Below are 15,179 nucleotides of genomic sequence, written 5' to 3'. Positions count from 1 at the left end.
TTTCGAGACAACCTTTTATCAGAAAGTGTTTACAAGATAGATAAACATTTCGAGACAACCTTTTACACAATTATAAGAAGTTATTACAATTTCGATTAGGCTTAGTATGTAAATTTAGAACTTTTGCTTTTAAAACCAACTTGTTCTCTTTCTTTTGGTTTGTACTTTTGCTTAGGTAGTTATTGTAATTATCTTATATTTTGCTTTCTAGTTATCTAGTTAATTCTTAACCAAAATAAATTCAAAAGTTATGTTGACTAAAATTCACTAAACACAATTTTTCACAAATATTTAAGGTATGTATATGAAAACTAACATTTCAAAAGATGAAGATAAGAAATATTTTTACAAAGTACGTATAAACACAGTAAGAGGTCTAAGTTTATAACTTTTGTTATAAATAATTTTTTGTTCTCATTCTTTGTGTTTAAACTTTCACTTACGTAGTACATATACTACAATTAACTAAACAAAAACTCTCATGTTTAGTTAATTACAAAGATAAGGTTAATATATGAAATCAAACGTTTCAAGTAAAAAAATATCAAACTGATTTTCTACAAAGTATAAACACGATAAAACTTAGTATATAAATTTAGAGCTTTTGCTTTTAAATCCTACTCATTTTTTTTAAATATTTTTTTGTACTTTTGCTTAAGTAATTCTTGTAATGATCTTATATTTTGCTTTCTAGTTATCTAGTTAATTCTTAACCAAAATAAATTCAAAAATTAAGTCTTAATTGTTAAAAATGTATGCTAATTCAATCATAATCTAATGTACTTTGTGAAGAAGATATTTTTTTGTACATAAGCTATTATTTTTGACTAATTTTTCCAATTCAAGAGTAAGTTTTTTCACCATATTGATTAGAAAAACTTGAAAAAAATAAAGGCCAAGAGTTAAACCAAGTCAATCATTTGTAGGTCAATAAAGATTGAAATTAAAGAGAAAATAATCCTCCAATTAATATTTTAAATTACTTAGTATTTATTTTAGCTACTTTATAATTATTTTTGACCATAATAGTTACATAACTAGAAAATATATGGCCTAGATTTTAATTTAAAGAAAAGTCAATCATTTGTAGCATAAGTTTGTGGAAAGTATTAAAGAGGAAAATATGAATCATTTTTTAATTTAAAAATACCAAAAAAGGTCAAGAAATTTGAAAGGTCACGACTCACGACGTGTCGTGGTCTTGAAATTGCGACGTTGTCAAGAAAACTGTCACAGAGATCTGAAATCTAGCGAGAAGATCTCTGCCACCGAATTGAAAAAGGTTCTTCTTCTCTTCCTTACCCTAGCTCTCTCTCGCCCTAATCTCTGCCCTAATCAACTTTACTTTGTGTAAATTTTAGGGTTTGTGGGAGACGCCATGGCTACAACGTCTCTAGACAGGTTAAGTGATTTGCCATGCGATGTGTTATGTCGGATCCTCTCTCAACTCTCTACCAAGGAATCGGTTAGGACTAGTATCTTGTCGAGGCGTTGGAAAGATCTCTGGTCACAGGTTCCTGTTTTGGATTTGGGTTACGGTGATTTCGAAGATACCTTCGATTTGATGGGCTTTATAGATTGTTTTTTGGAATCTGACCTGTCTTTAGACTCGTTCAAGTTGGTTTATGATGTTGATATTGAGCACTGTCATGAGAGTTTTGTGTCCACGATAGATGAAGTGGTTGAGCGTGGAGTTAGTCATCTAACTATTATGAATATGGTGTCTGTTGAAGATACCTTGGTTAGGATGCCTCTCTCGCTCTATTCATGCTCGACACTGGTGGATTTGGCTCTCTACACTGTTGTCTTTGATCATCCACAATCAGAATTGGTTTCGTTACCTCTTGTCAAGACTATGTATTTAGAGGGGGTCAAGTTTGATGGCCATGCTGTTCTGAAGAATCTCATCTCAAGCTGTCCGGTTCTCGAGGAGTTAACAGTGATTACATATCCTGAGGACTACATGGAAGTTTTATGTGTTCGTTCTCAATCACTGAAAAGCTTCACACTAAAGTCTCAGCGTAATCCCGAGGAAGAACAAGATCCCGATGTTGTAATCGATGCTCCGAGTCTCGAGTACATGAGTGTCAGTGATTACCGGCCTGAACGCTTTGTCATACGTAACATTGGCCCCTACGCAAAGGTAGACGTCGATGTTATGTTTGACCACATCGACCTTGATGATCCGTTGGAGGTAAAGAAGATCCGTAAATTCCTCTTTGGGATATCCAAATTTCACGAGGTGACCATCTCAGCTGGAACCCTAGAGGTACGCACACATAAGAAATTAGTTTTAATAAGAGTTTAATTATTCAATTTCATATCTGACATATTTACTATTCTATACACAGGCCATCCATGAGTACTCCCAGGTGGGAAAGTTGCCTAAGTTTCTCAATTTGACTCGATTGGATGCTTCACTAGTGGAGTCTTCATGGGAATACCTACCAGCCTTTTTGGGATGCTGCAAGAATCTACGTTCGCTGATTCTGGTGCGTTTCATTAATTTGCCTTTGTTCATGTAATTACATTGAGCTTGCTTCATATATATACCAATAAATCTTTTCATATATATATGATTTGTTTATATTAATAGGAACTTGACCACATTCCAGAGAGAGAGGAGATTGAACTATCACCAGTGCCTCAGTGTGTCTTATCCTCGCTCCACTCTCTTCAGCTCGAGACACCACAAACAGTAAGTAGAATGATGCTAGTATCATATTTTAAGAACAACTGTAAAGCCTTGAGGACAATATTTTTAAATTTGCCGTAACAATCATCAAGAGAAGCAAAAGGATATATATCAAGGAGAGGAGATATATTGTGTAATGTTGTTGTTATGCTTACATTATATTGTTGTTGACTCACATAAATTCAGTTTACCTTACCAACAGTTATTGTAATACTTTTCAGATATTTTGGTTTTATGTTTCCTAGTTTTTATAATACTTTCGTGTTTAATTATGTGAGTTTGAAACCTAATTCTCTATGCCTTGTGATATTGTTCCTTTCTTCTTAGCTTGCTCGATACTCATTTATGTGACTTTGAGAGTTTATTTTTTCTTCTCATCCATGTTGTTACGGTTGGAGATACTAAGTAGTTTCTTTGAACGTTTGTTGCTATAATTTTGCAAATTTCACATGCTATGTTAGAAATAAATTAATAAAAGAGACTAAAGTTTTTTTTTAAAGTTGATGAATACCATATTTGCTCACAAGAAAAGTAGAAAACCATAACCAAATGGTTTTGCCCAATCTAGAGTTTAAGCATTTGAAACTTGACTGCTTTCGAAAAACCGAAGAGATTAAACTTAATGACTTAATGTAATCTAGTTATAAGATCCAATTACTTTAAGTCACCTCGTATATATGTTTAAACTTTAATGTGAATCCAACTCTTATCAAGACATACGCCAACATGCCAAAAGTTCATCCAAATTGGGTAAAACTAATCATAGAATCTCGACAAAATTAGAAACGCATTGACAAAGCAGAACCTTTGCCCAAGTGTAAAGTAGATAATTAAGAGGAGATCAATGTACAATACTCAGAACTACTTGTAGAATATAAGGGAATATGTAACATAAAGAAAGCCAGCAAATGGATTCATTTTAACTTAAACTTACTTAACGAGCAAACAAACTCAGCATGGAATTTGATAGATAGAGTGGACTCAGGAGGCAAAAAAAAGACTTCGTTAAAATTCTCAATTTAAAGACATGAGAAACCTTCTTATTTTTGTTATCCTTCCGACATTGAGAGCATTCATCACGGTTAAACGACGTTCATGAGCTTAAATTCACTGATTTATCATCAAATTGTTGTAATCTATTACTTGTAATCTACAAAATTGCCGGTTCTATATATTAATATGTCCTGATTAGACAACTGTAACCATCCCCTTATATCCAATCCGGTAACTTATTTTATGATATTTGAAGAGAATGTATAATTAGACCTGAGGCAAGCCGCAAAAGGTAACATAGTGGTTAAAACCCAAGCAATGTTGTGTTTCTATATTTCATAAACGGATTTGACACCTCTAACAACTAGGCAAGATGCTTACTGAGAAGTGACAATAACTGAAGCTTTTATAAATGCTAACATGCATTATGTTCCTTGGTTTCAAGACAGTGTGATGCCAACAACGATTTCCTAGTTCGACTCCGTCTTTTGAGTTGTGGAGTGATTGTCTTTTATGTGCTTTAGCCCAGTCCAAAACTCATCTGTCTCTTGACCTGTACTCACAATGATCTCTCTCCTCCTCCCTTGTTTGAAGACATAGCATCTTGGGTAAGAAGCGCTTTTAGAAACAGCAAACTTAACACCATTTGTAAACTCATACTTCGTCGTTGTGGTTTCCCATTGTGGAGAGAAAAAATAAAGGCTACAAAATATATACACTATTTCCTAAAAAATAAAGGCTACAAAATATATACACTATTTCCTCGATCACATCATTCATAAACGGCGACATGTTTTTTAAAAAGAAACGAATAGAAGCGCTTGAGAAGGTACGGGAACTCGGGATTGATTTGATCAAAACCCAAGTAATACTAATCTCATGGTGTTCAAGCAGAGCCGTGCCTATGGTCAACAAAAGAAATGCATTTGCCGCAAGCCCCCAAAATATCCTCCATTCTTTCATATATTTTTTTGTGTTTGTGAAATCACAATCATGTGTTTGCTATCATATACATAAAAAAGTACTAATTAGGAACCTAGATTGTGAGAATTTGGTGAAAAAGTTTATTGAAATATAAGGAAGAACAACTATGCTTTAGTTTTTTTTTTTTTCAGATTATTGTTTTGTTTTCAATAATTTATATGTTTCAAAATGATTTTTATATTTATTTTATTTAAAATTATGTTTGAAAAAACATGCAATTTAAATTTTGCCTTAAGCCCCAACTAGTCTGTGCACGACACTGTGTGTCCAAGGATATATCAGATGATGGTAGTATGGTTTTGTGGGTTCTAGAGGATGTTGTGGATCATGAATGGATTAAGAAGATCATTTTTTGCCTAGTTCATGGACAAGTTTAGCTCAGTGCTCACTTAATTTTCATCGTTTTGTTAGCGCCACCGATGCGGGTGAGTTTATTTTGGCACCTATTTACTTTTGTGAACTACCCTTTTATGTTCTCTATTATTATCCTAAAAGAAATAGTGTGAGGAAAAGTTGTAATAGTCACAAACCATAAGCTGTTTTGTTGTGGGAAGTGTAGTTATTTGTGTCAGATACTCAGAGAAAGTGAGATTGAGAACTTTGTAAACTTTTGAATCATCTCAGTTCTAGTGGAGTACCGGAGATTTTACTCCGGCGAGACGCAACGTTTCTGGTTTTGGATGTGAACTCGTTAAATCGTGTGTGTTTGTTCTCCTTTTCTCTTAATTTGTTCTTTTGTTGTGTTTGCATTTGATTCTAAGTCGCGGAGGATCGGATTTGATCTTAGAAATCTACATGACTAGTAGTTGTTAAGTCTAGAGCCCAAGCAATTGAGTTGTGGCAAGTAGTATAAGTAGTATAAGTCGTCGTAGTCGTCATCATCATCATCATACCTCGAGCTCTGCTTTTTAAACCTTGTTGCCGGTGTTTTTTGAATCTTTCCGCCTATGTCTTTGTCGATTCATCGTTCATTGATGGAATAGCCAGACAAAAGACAAATGCTACAAATGGTTGTACGGACTGGAAAAAATTATTCAACCAATTTTCACCATTTGAATTGAAAAAGCTGAAGAAGTTGAAAAAAAAAGTACTATTCAATTCATTTAACTTAAAATTTTGAAAAAATAAACTAACTATACATCAGAATGTTTAACTTGTTCATTCACTTTTTTGGAGATAAATGAGTTGAATATTATTCAATTTAATATTTTTAACTTTAAAGTTTTAACTTTTAAGCAACCATTGTAGTGAAGCTGTTTTTTATTTTTTATCTTTTTTCATTATCGGTTTTGTTAACGGACTTTTGTGTTTTTTAAGACAAAGCCCAGTTCCCCAACAATACTAAACCGAATAACCAAAAAAATCGAGAAACCGAAACCGGATTAACCGATATAACCAAAGTCGAAGTTGACACTTCGAATGATATAACGTTTTTCTCTTCTATCACTTCTCAATAACAATACTCGATCTTCTAGCCGCCGCCATGGAATCTAAAACACCGATGATAGAGTCGAAACCAGCGATTCAATCGTGGAATCAATATGACCGGAGCAATAACTCTGATCTGCTTCCCATTGATCTAAATAATGGAGATTCTCAAACGCTTACCAGTCCAAAACCCTAACGAGGTTTCTCTCCGTATCGAAGCTATGGACATCCATTAACCGCAGCAGAGAGTTCATGAAATTGTTCCTCACCGAGCTGAAACCGGATCGTCTCTTCTTCACCTTCAGGGGTGACAAAGAAAATTATTTCCTATTCTCGTCGCGGCTTCAGACCTCTGTTGCTACTTACCATATGACGCATCCTGCGTACAAATACACATTCAAATTATCCTTTGTTCACAGTTTTATTTGCTATGGAACTTCTTCTGCTTCCCAACTTGTGGTGTACGATCCCATGAGATGACCATTCGTTGAGGACGATTGAAGAAAATACTACCCTCGCTCCTTTTCCTATCTGTGGCCAGATTTGTATCAGTGGTGTTTTGTATTATCAAGCTTATGATTATGCTGACATTAATCTCAAGGAGACTCTTTTCATGAGTTTTAATTTGAAGTCTGAGCAGTTTCATCTTATCAGAAGACCTGGTGATGGTGACCATTCTCCACTTGACTGTTATTGAACTAGGATGATAAGGTACGAGGGGAAGCTAGCTATGGTGTCCAAGGATATATCAAATGATGTTAGTATGGTTTTGTGGGTTCTAGAGTATGTTGCGAAACATGAATGGTTTAAGAAGATCTTTTTTTTTTGGCCTAGTTCGTAGACAAGTTTAGCTTAGTTCTCACTTAATTTTCATTGTTTCGTTAGCGCCACTGATGCGGGTGAGTTTATTTTCTCACAAATTTACTTTTGCAAACTACCATTTTATGTGCTCTATTATGATCCTAAAGGAAAAGTAGTGTGAGGAAAGTTGTGATAGTCTCAAACCATAAGCTGTTTTGTTGTATGCTATCCAATCTCTCCGCTACTCCGGTTGAGAGTCTTTTGTTTCTGTGAGATTTAATCATGGCCTCCATGTTGTCAATGTCAGTTAGATTTTTTAGTTCTTCCATTGTAATCAGCTACTTAGGAGGTTTCATGATCAATGTCTTTATTTATCAGCAGTTTGTCATTATTTAAGATCGATGTCGGATATATAGAGATTGATGAGAGATAGAGATTAGAGGAATGGTATATTGACTCTCATAAGAATAATTACATGGGTTTATCTAAAGAGATTTCTTAAACTAGATAGATACAAATATGTATATATTTTTATATCATAACTAAATATCTTTTTTTTTTTTGCATTGTACTCTTCTTATATTTTTTTAGAAAATGAAAATTTCTCTCTTAAATTTACCTTCCTAATTAAGGAACAACATATTGAAATTCGCCTCTTTCCCAAAATTTTCTTTTTTCCATCCTTTAATCTCATATATAAATGTAACATAACCTTTACCTTCATAACTTGAGATTTTGTTTTAAGATACATAAATATTATATCTATTTAAAGTTTTTAAAGATAATTAAATTTAAATCCCTGCAAAGATTTTATTTTAGGAAGTGTAGTTATTTGTGTTAGATACTCAGAGCTATATCTAATTATGTGCATGGCATGATAGGAAAATATATGTTAATCTAGTAAAATTTGCAGGAAATCAAAATTATTACTTTAATTTAGGCTATTTAAATGAAAAAGAAAAGCATGGAAAAGTAACATTTACTTAGGACAATTAACTATATATATGTGTGTGTGTGCATTGTGCTGGTTAGTTTATCAATCTCTTCCAACCTGTCGTATTTCAAAAGCCTTTGTAATTTTGTTGATTATGATGGAAGACTTCCGAATAGACGGTGATATGATCATATCAAAAACTCTAACACGTAGTGATCTTGACAAACAAGGACGTCTGTTTTTACCCAAACCCCAAGTGCTCTTCGTCTTAAAAAAGATGAAAAATGTTACGGATAAGAGTTTGAAAAAGGGTATTGAACTCGAAGTTCTAGACACCCTTAAAAAAAAAATCATACTCTTGTTTGCTAAAATGCAGGAAAACGAAAAATGACTATATTCTCGCATCGGGTTGGAGCAAAATAAAATTGTCACTAGACCTCAAAGAAGGGGGACCATATCAAACTATATTGGGATTACTTGAATTACAAATTCATTATTCTCAATTTTGAATACAGCTTAATCCCCCCTTTTGATAAAAATGATGAAGCGTATATGCTCGCAAACAACATCCTTATGCCTTAATTTCCTAGGTACTAACTCACGATAGACCGTGGGCTGAACATTTTTTTTAAAGTAAATTAAAATATTGTTTTCTGTTATTTTGTTATTCATAATCATTTATGATTTGTAATTTATATATGCACATTTTAAAACTGTTTTTTAACTTTAAAATGACTTTATTGTTTTAGTGTTGATTGTAATAATTTTAATTTTTAATAGCAATAATTTGTGTATATATACAACATGTAAATGAGAATTTACTTTGAAGATTAATTTTTATTTATTACTTTCAACATCACTCTTTATTTATTATTAAACGTAAATGGAAACTTTATCTTTACTATATTTGATAAATTTAAAAGAAATCCTACTAACTGAATTTGAAACAAATAATAAATAAAATCCATAATGCAAGCAAATGTGAGTAACGTGTGAGTAACCTTTGAAAATGTGAATGCAACATCATACTTACAAATCGGATTATTGCTGCAGAGGTTGTTGCAAAAAAAATATCTGTATAAAATCTAATTATTTTTATGGTACTATATCAGAAAAAAAATTTTAGTTGTTTAACGGAATGGATATTTCTAAATATATTCTTTTAGCATCAAATTTAATAAATTAATTGTTGTTTATTCTAGTTAAATTGTCTTAATTATCCTTAATGATCATATCTTTTTTTGAACTATTTTCAATGGCATTCTATTATAATTTTTTACACTTTTAATGTTACTTTTATAAATGTACTTCTCAATTAATATAGTAGGATATAATTATCTTTAGATGTAATCATTTGCAAAAAAAAATTAAATAAAAATGGATGTTCAAATTTAAGATTGAACAAGAGCTAGATATGATCTTTATGGAAAAGTATGAATGATTGAAACTATGAAACATAACCTAACTTGTTATGTCCGAAGATATTCAACTATGAAACTTAACCTAGCTCACTTGTTTCAGGTTTCATGATCTTTGGTTACTAGAATTCACGGATAATTAATTTATATTGCATCTAGGATTTCTCAAATGATGTTTCATTTATTAATGATATTTCTTACAAAGTTACAAGTTTGATAATATTGTCCTTCTTTGAGTTTATGAGACCAAGCATCTCTTAGCAACTGTGACTTTGAGGCCATGTTTCATGTGAAGGACTATGGAAGATGCTGGCTCGATCTTGTGCCCTTCAACGACATTGATGTCATAATTTCTTATGATCTCAACAGCCACTGTCTTCATCTGCAAGAAAGACAAGTTTTTCCCCAAGCAATTTCTTGGACCGGAATTAAACACGAAGAACTTGAAAGAAGGTTCATGTTTTAAGCCTCCATTTCTCTCAGAGATCCATCTCTCAGGTTTGAATTCAGATGCGTCTTCTCCCCACACGGCCTTCATCCTCCCCAACGCATAAACAGAGAACAGAATCTTCCAATTTGCATCGACTTTATGTCCACTTGGAAGCACATCTTGCTTTATGGGAGACTTCCGCTCGAACGGGATTGGCGCATAGAGGCGTAGTGATTCACACAGCGCAGCATGTAAATACACCATCTTGTTTAACTTGTCTGCATCTAAACTCATTCCGGAACTTGGTAGGTTTGTGTTGTTGATCTCTTGGCGGATCTTGTTCACAGCTTCAGGGTTCTTGGAGAGAAGCCAAAAGAACCAAGTGAGAGTTGTTGCAATGGCGTCTCTTCCAGCAAGCATGAAACTCTTGATGATGTCTTTGAGGAAGTTATCATCTGTTGGCTTCAAAAGCTCATACTTGGAAGTATCTAGATTCATGTAGACGCTTAATAAATCCACATCATGAGCTTCTTCTCCAATATTGGAGCGACGACGACTTATTAACTCCTCTCTCTTGGCAGATATATACTTTGCACATGATCTGTCGAAAGCAGCATTTGCTTTGGTCATCTTCTTCTCTTCTCCGACTCCAATCCAATTTTGCAGCTTCCACAAGATCATAGGCTTAACATGTCTATACACGACCACTTCTTCGGCATCATCCATAGCTTTTGCATACTCGTTCATCGGCATTTCAATGGAAAGAGAATTTGAGTCGTAGCCTGCTACTAGAGTAAGGGTTACATCGAATGCTAGCCTCTGGAACACGTCTTGTAAGTCAAAAATCATATTCGCCTCTGCAAAGTGATCAAGGACCGGGACAACCCCGTTCTTGATTTTACGTGTGATGGTCCTCAATGAGAAGCTTTGAAACCCTTGATGGCTAAGCACGACCAGTGCGGATTTCCTCATATCCTCCCAGAGTTTCGAGTCAGCAGTGAAGATCCCGTTTCCTAGAAAATCAAACATCTCTTTGAACTCCGGCCCTTTGTCATAATTGGTGAAGTTGGAGCTGAAAACGTGTTGAATGTTTGCAGGATCTGCAGTGATCAACATGTTCATTCCAGAGAACCATGGGCCTTTGAATACAAAAGTTAAGTTGGATACCTCGAGAATCTCTGCAACATAGTCATTAATCCTATGAAGCATGATGAGAACACCAGGAAGCATCCCAAGAACCGGCCAGTTTCTAGGTAAGATTTGATGGGGTTTCTTGTGGATTAAGAAATGGAAGAAGATAAAGACAAAAAAGGCTATGAAGACTTCAAGTATGCCTGCGTAAGCCATTAGTATAAAAGGGTTGTGTTTCTTGGATTTTACGAAAGATAGAGATACAAGAAACTTGGTTTTGTTATGTCTATAGTTATATTTATAGTTATATTTAGTACCATTTTCATTAATGAGATGGCTCCGTGACGATGTAGTCAACTCCTATCTTGTGAACATGGTGTTCTTAATTACCTCGTCCACGTTCAGAACCTCAGATCTGCCAAACGTCAATGGCATGGAGGCGCCATGGGTAGAGCCATGATAATTATAACATGATGGGGTTACATGTCATTGACATTTCTTCATACAGATCCTTTCCCCCGAGATACACAGGTCGACGTCACAGGTGACAGGTTAATCGATAAATATCTTTTTAGAAAGTTTACATGCAATTTATGCAATTATTTTATTAAATTTCCATTGAACCAACAATAAATATTACTATATGTTTGGATTTAAAATTACAAAATTATATACTATAAATTCATTTGCCATAAGATTGTTTTAGTATAACAAATTAAATTATACAAGAAAATATTGGAAGGCTTCAAAATCCAAGATTTGTTTTTCATTGCTTTATCACATATAATTAAAAAGTTTAAAATCTATTTTGGAGGATAATTTAATAACAAAAACATATTGCTACAAATACCATACACAACTTATTTTAACCTAATTTATTCATGAAACTTACAATTTTGATGTAAACAGTTAACAATTTACTGGAAACGATTTTACAATTCTTTTGTATATATAGTTTAGGATAACACAAAACTAAAAAATGGAATTATATTTTTCAGTTAATATATGATAAAATGGAAGACTCTTCAAGCAAGTCTCATATTCGTTTTCTCTTTCTCTCGAAAAGAGTTTGTCCGCAATCTGCTCTCTAATTTCTTTGTATCAGACATAAGGGTGCTTGTCTGCTGAGAGAAATCTCCGGCGGTTTGTGGTTCTTATCCCTTGGCAAAATTTCATAAACCGCCTTGGATTTCTCTTATAATATCTTATCGGGACAATGAATTCGATGGTATACTATGGTGTTGTTTATTAAATTTAGGTTCTTCTCCCCTCATCCAATTTAACTAGAGGTACAGTGTAATAGTGGACGCCGTCAATTGGTTGATTCTTGTCCATTTCTAATGAGTTGACCCCTCGTAATTTTATGGTCAAGGACGTCCTTATGGGCCACTTTCTCATTGACTCGCATATTTATTAAGTTTTACATCACAGCTAACTTATTTTTAACTATTAGATTTTTGGGGGATCAACCAGTAAATCCACTATGACTCATGGATGATGTTAGCTTATCAATACTTTTATGATAATTCTTTTAAATATTGAATACAAAACTATTGTTAAGATTTCTAGATAAAAAAGACTATCTAACACCATACAAAGAATTTTGAACTTGTTGAATTATCACTTGTATATAAAGTTCAATATACAGATTCTCTTTTCCATGTCTATCACTTGATCAGTTTTCGTGGTTGCACATAGCCTAGTTTAGTAAAGGAACGTCTACATCTTAATCAGTGCAATATGCTTAGTTTCATACATGCCAATCAAAGAACAAGGACGATTTTCAATGTGTGTATCCGTAATTAAAATCAGTGTAATTCTTCGAAGAAAGTTTGCTTACATGCACATTGTGATTACCCAACTTCTAAAACACCAAGAATTGGTTAAGCTGTTTAGTACAAATACTAAGTGATGTAAAAGTAGAAATGGCTATTCAATAACGAATTAATTTCATGTTTATATTGTGTTAGATTCCTAGTTAATCTTTTATCTAAAGCTAAAACTTTAGATTTAACTTATTATCATCAAATTAATTATTGTTTTAAAAAATTTATTATCATCTAACTAGTTTTACAGGCTACAAGACACATTATTTTTTATTTTTTCAAATAACTAAGAGACTATGCGCCTAAGCCTATACATCTTCTCTGGTCCGAAACCAAAAGCAGGTCATATAATCTCGTCTCAAGCATCACTTGAACCAACGACCTTTAAGCTTTTGTCATAGATCTTTACTAATTGAGCTATTTGCTTACGGGACATATTATTATACTTAAGAGTTTAAGTTTTCTTTAATATTTATGAATATATGTGTTTTTTTCCTTGTGATAAAAGTTTACGGTAACGCGATATTTTTTGTGGAACCCGAAAGTACAACTTAAAATTCAGAATATTAATCATTTACTAAAATGTAGTTTGATGAGTTAATCTTTAATTAGAGGTTAACAAGTACTTCAACTAAGAACACAAAAAAATAAAAGCCATATCTTTTTTTTTTCCGCTGGTAAGTTTCTCGTGCATGACACAAAACCCCAAGTTTTCACGTGGAAACCACGAGGTTCGTCGATCAAACCGGTGCTTCACCACACGACAAAAGCTACGTTATATCCTAAACACCTTTGAAATTTATCTCTTAAACCATAATTCGGGTAGGATTAGGATAGATTCCAACTCAAATTATCTTCCAGCTTAATCCAACTTTATTGTACTTTGTTTTCTTTGATTTCTATGAATTTTTTTTTTTCTGTGATAAAAGTTCATATCAAGATCAATATGTTAACACGATATTTTGTGTGGAACCGGAAGTTACAACTTTAAAAAATAGAATATTAATCATTACAATTTACTAAACGTAGTTAATCCCTGGATGAGTTAGTCAGACTTTAATTAGAGGTTTACAAGAAAAAATAAAAGCCCAGTCTTTTTTTTTGCTCGTAAGTTTCTTGCGCAAGACACAAAACCCCCAAGTTTTCACGTGGCAACCACGAGCTTCGTCGATCAAACCGGTGCTTCCCACAACAACGACAAAAGCTTCATTATATACTACAAAAAAAAAATTTATACATTATTTTTACTCACCTCCACGGCAAAATTGGTTCACGGAAAATGACGTGAGCATGGTGACGTATCTTCTCTAACGTCATTTTCTTTCGACCTTCTTTAATAGAGGTTAATTGTAAAGTAACTAGCAATAAGATACACTTATAATCTCAACATGCAATAAGATTTTAATAGTTAAAGTAGCAACAATTACGTCTCGTATTGGTCGTTCCAATTTTAAATTTAAAGTTTATATTTTAAATATAAAATATGTGTATAAAAGGTGCGTTTCCTACATAGTCACAGAACTAGTCGCACTTTACATGAATCACATGATAGCTTTTAATCGGCATATTCCAGAATTATTGTTTGTTAAAAGGATATATAACTAACCACTGGCAAAATACTATGAGAAAATCATCAATGATGGTAATCAGTTTTTTTTAGAAAGCATTATTAACCACAAAGCCGTCTTATAGTGTTACCCTAATTTGAAATAATTATCTAATTTTCCTTTAAATGTGATAGGTGTTTACGACGTCAACTTTACGTTTGTTTATATATTGATTTGGCAACGCATGCAAAGATTGGTGTTTGACCATAATTAATTAAAATGCCCGACTACCTTGCCTCATAAGGCTATTAGTATACTACAATAAAACAAAAAAATGGAACTACTTGCCCAATACGTTTAAGATCCGTAAAAAATATAGAATCTGAGCTATAAGATATCTTCTAAATATATAATATTTGTCTTTTATTACGCCAATTAAAAAAAAACTGACAAGACGTGGTCTCAAAGTGAATTTGGTTTTCTAATATATAAAAAATATATTCCATATCCTCTCAAGTTGATAGCTTTTATCAGCTAATATTAAACTGAATCCCATTCTAAGATTAACCATTAACAAAATATCTCTACTTAAACCACCTTAGTTAAGATTAGATCAAACTCAGCTCAATATATATAACATATTTATTCCATGACTTTTTTTATTTGTATTGGTTCATATTCATATCTTCTAAATGGATTTCAAATTTATTAATTAACACAAATAATAAGTAACATGTTAATGAGAGCTAGGATTTCGGTAAGGCTAGCTACATCCACTCGAAATCTAGCTTTGATTAAATTTGATTAATCAGTGTCATATTATTATGAAGGGACCCCTGATGTTACATGCATTTTTTTACTCGAGAAGTTGATTGGATAACACTTCAAAAACCTATTTTTATAATAAAACCTTAAAGATGTAAAAAAGTAAAATTTCCCACTTTTATGGGTGCTTTATTGTTAACTTAAATAAATGATAATAATAAAGAAAA

The 15,179-nt window shown here is 33.0% G+C and overlaps 1 protein-coding gene and 1 pseudogene across 3 annotated transcripts; one reads left to right on the top strand and one right to left on the bottom strand.

Annotated features, from left to right (window-relative positions):
* The first annotated feature begins 1,067 nt into the window (after positions 1 to 1,067).
* LOC104713639 (FBD-associated F-box protein At1g60410-like) lies at positions 1,068 to 2,949 on the top strand. 2 transcript variants are annotated; one of them, XM_010430806.3, is made up of 4 exons: positions 1,068 to 1,282; positions 1,362 to 2,269; positions 2,352 to 2,492; positions 2,597 to 2,949. In XM_010430806.3, exons 2-4 carry the CDS (start codon positions 1,379 to 1,381, stop codon positions 2,774 to 2,776), a joined length of 1,212 nt encoding a protein of 403 aa, XP_010429108.2. In that variant the 5' UTR covers positions 1,068 to 1,282; positions 1,362 to 1,378; the 3' UTR covers positions 2,777 to 2,949. The 2 variants fall into 2 exon arrangements, with proteins under 2 accessions (XP_010429108.2, XP_019085075.2); XM_019229530.2 differs by lacking the exon at positions 1,068 to 1,282 and having other exon boundaries at positions 1,292 to 2,269.
* A 6,465-nt stretch (positions 2,950 to 9,414) lies between these two features.
* LOC104713638 (alkane hydroxylase MAH1 pseudogene) lies at positions 9,415 to 11,072 on the bottom strand (annotated as a pseudogene). The gene has a single exon (XR_015565799.1). The product of XR_015565799.1 is annotated as an alkane hydroxylase MAH1 pseudogene (transcript).
* Between the last annotated feature and the right edge of the window lie 4,107 nt (positions 11,073 to 15,179).

The sequence above is a fragment of the Camelina sativa genome, chromosome 9 (assembly GCF_030686135.1).
Source record: "Camelina sativa cultivar CO46 ecotype springtype chromosome 9, ASM3068613v1".
Classification (NCBI taxonomy): domain Eukaryota; kingdom Viridiplantae; phylum Streptophyta; class Magnoliopsida; order Brassicales; family Brassicaceae; genus Camelina; species Camelina sativa.
Note: the sequence above shows the minus strand (reverse complement) of the source record. Positions and strands in the feature narration are given on the sequence as shown.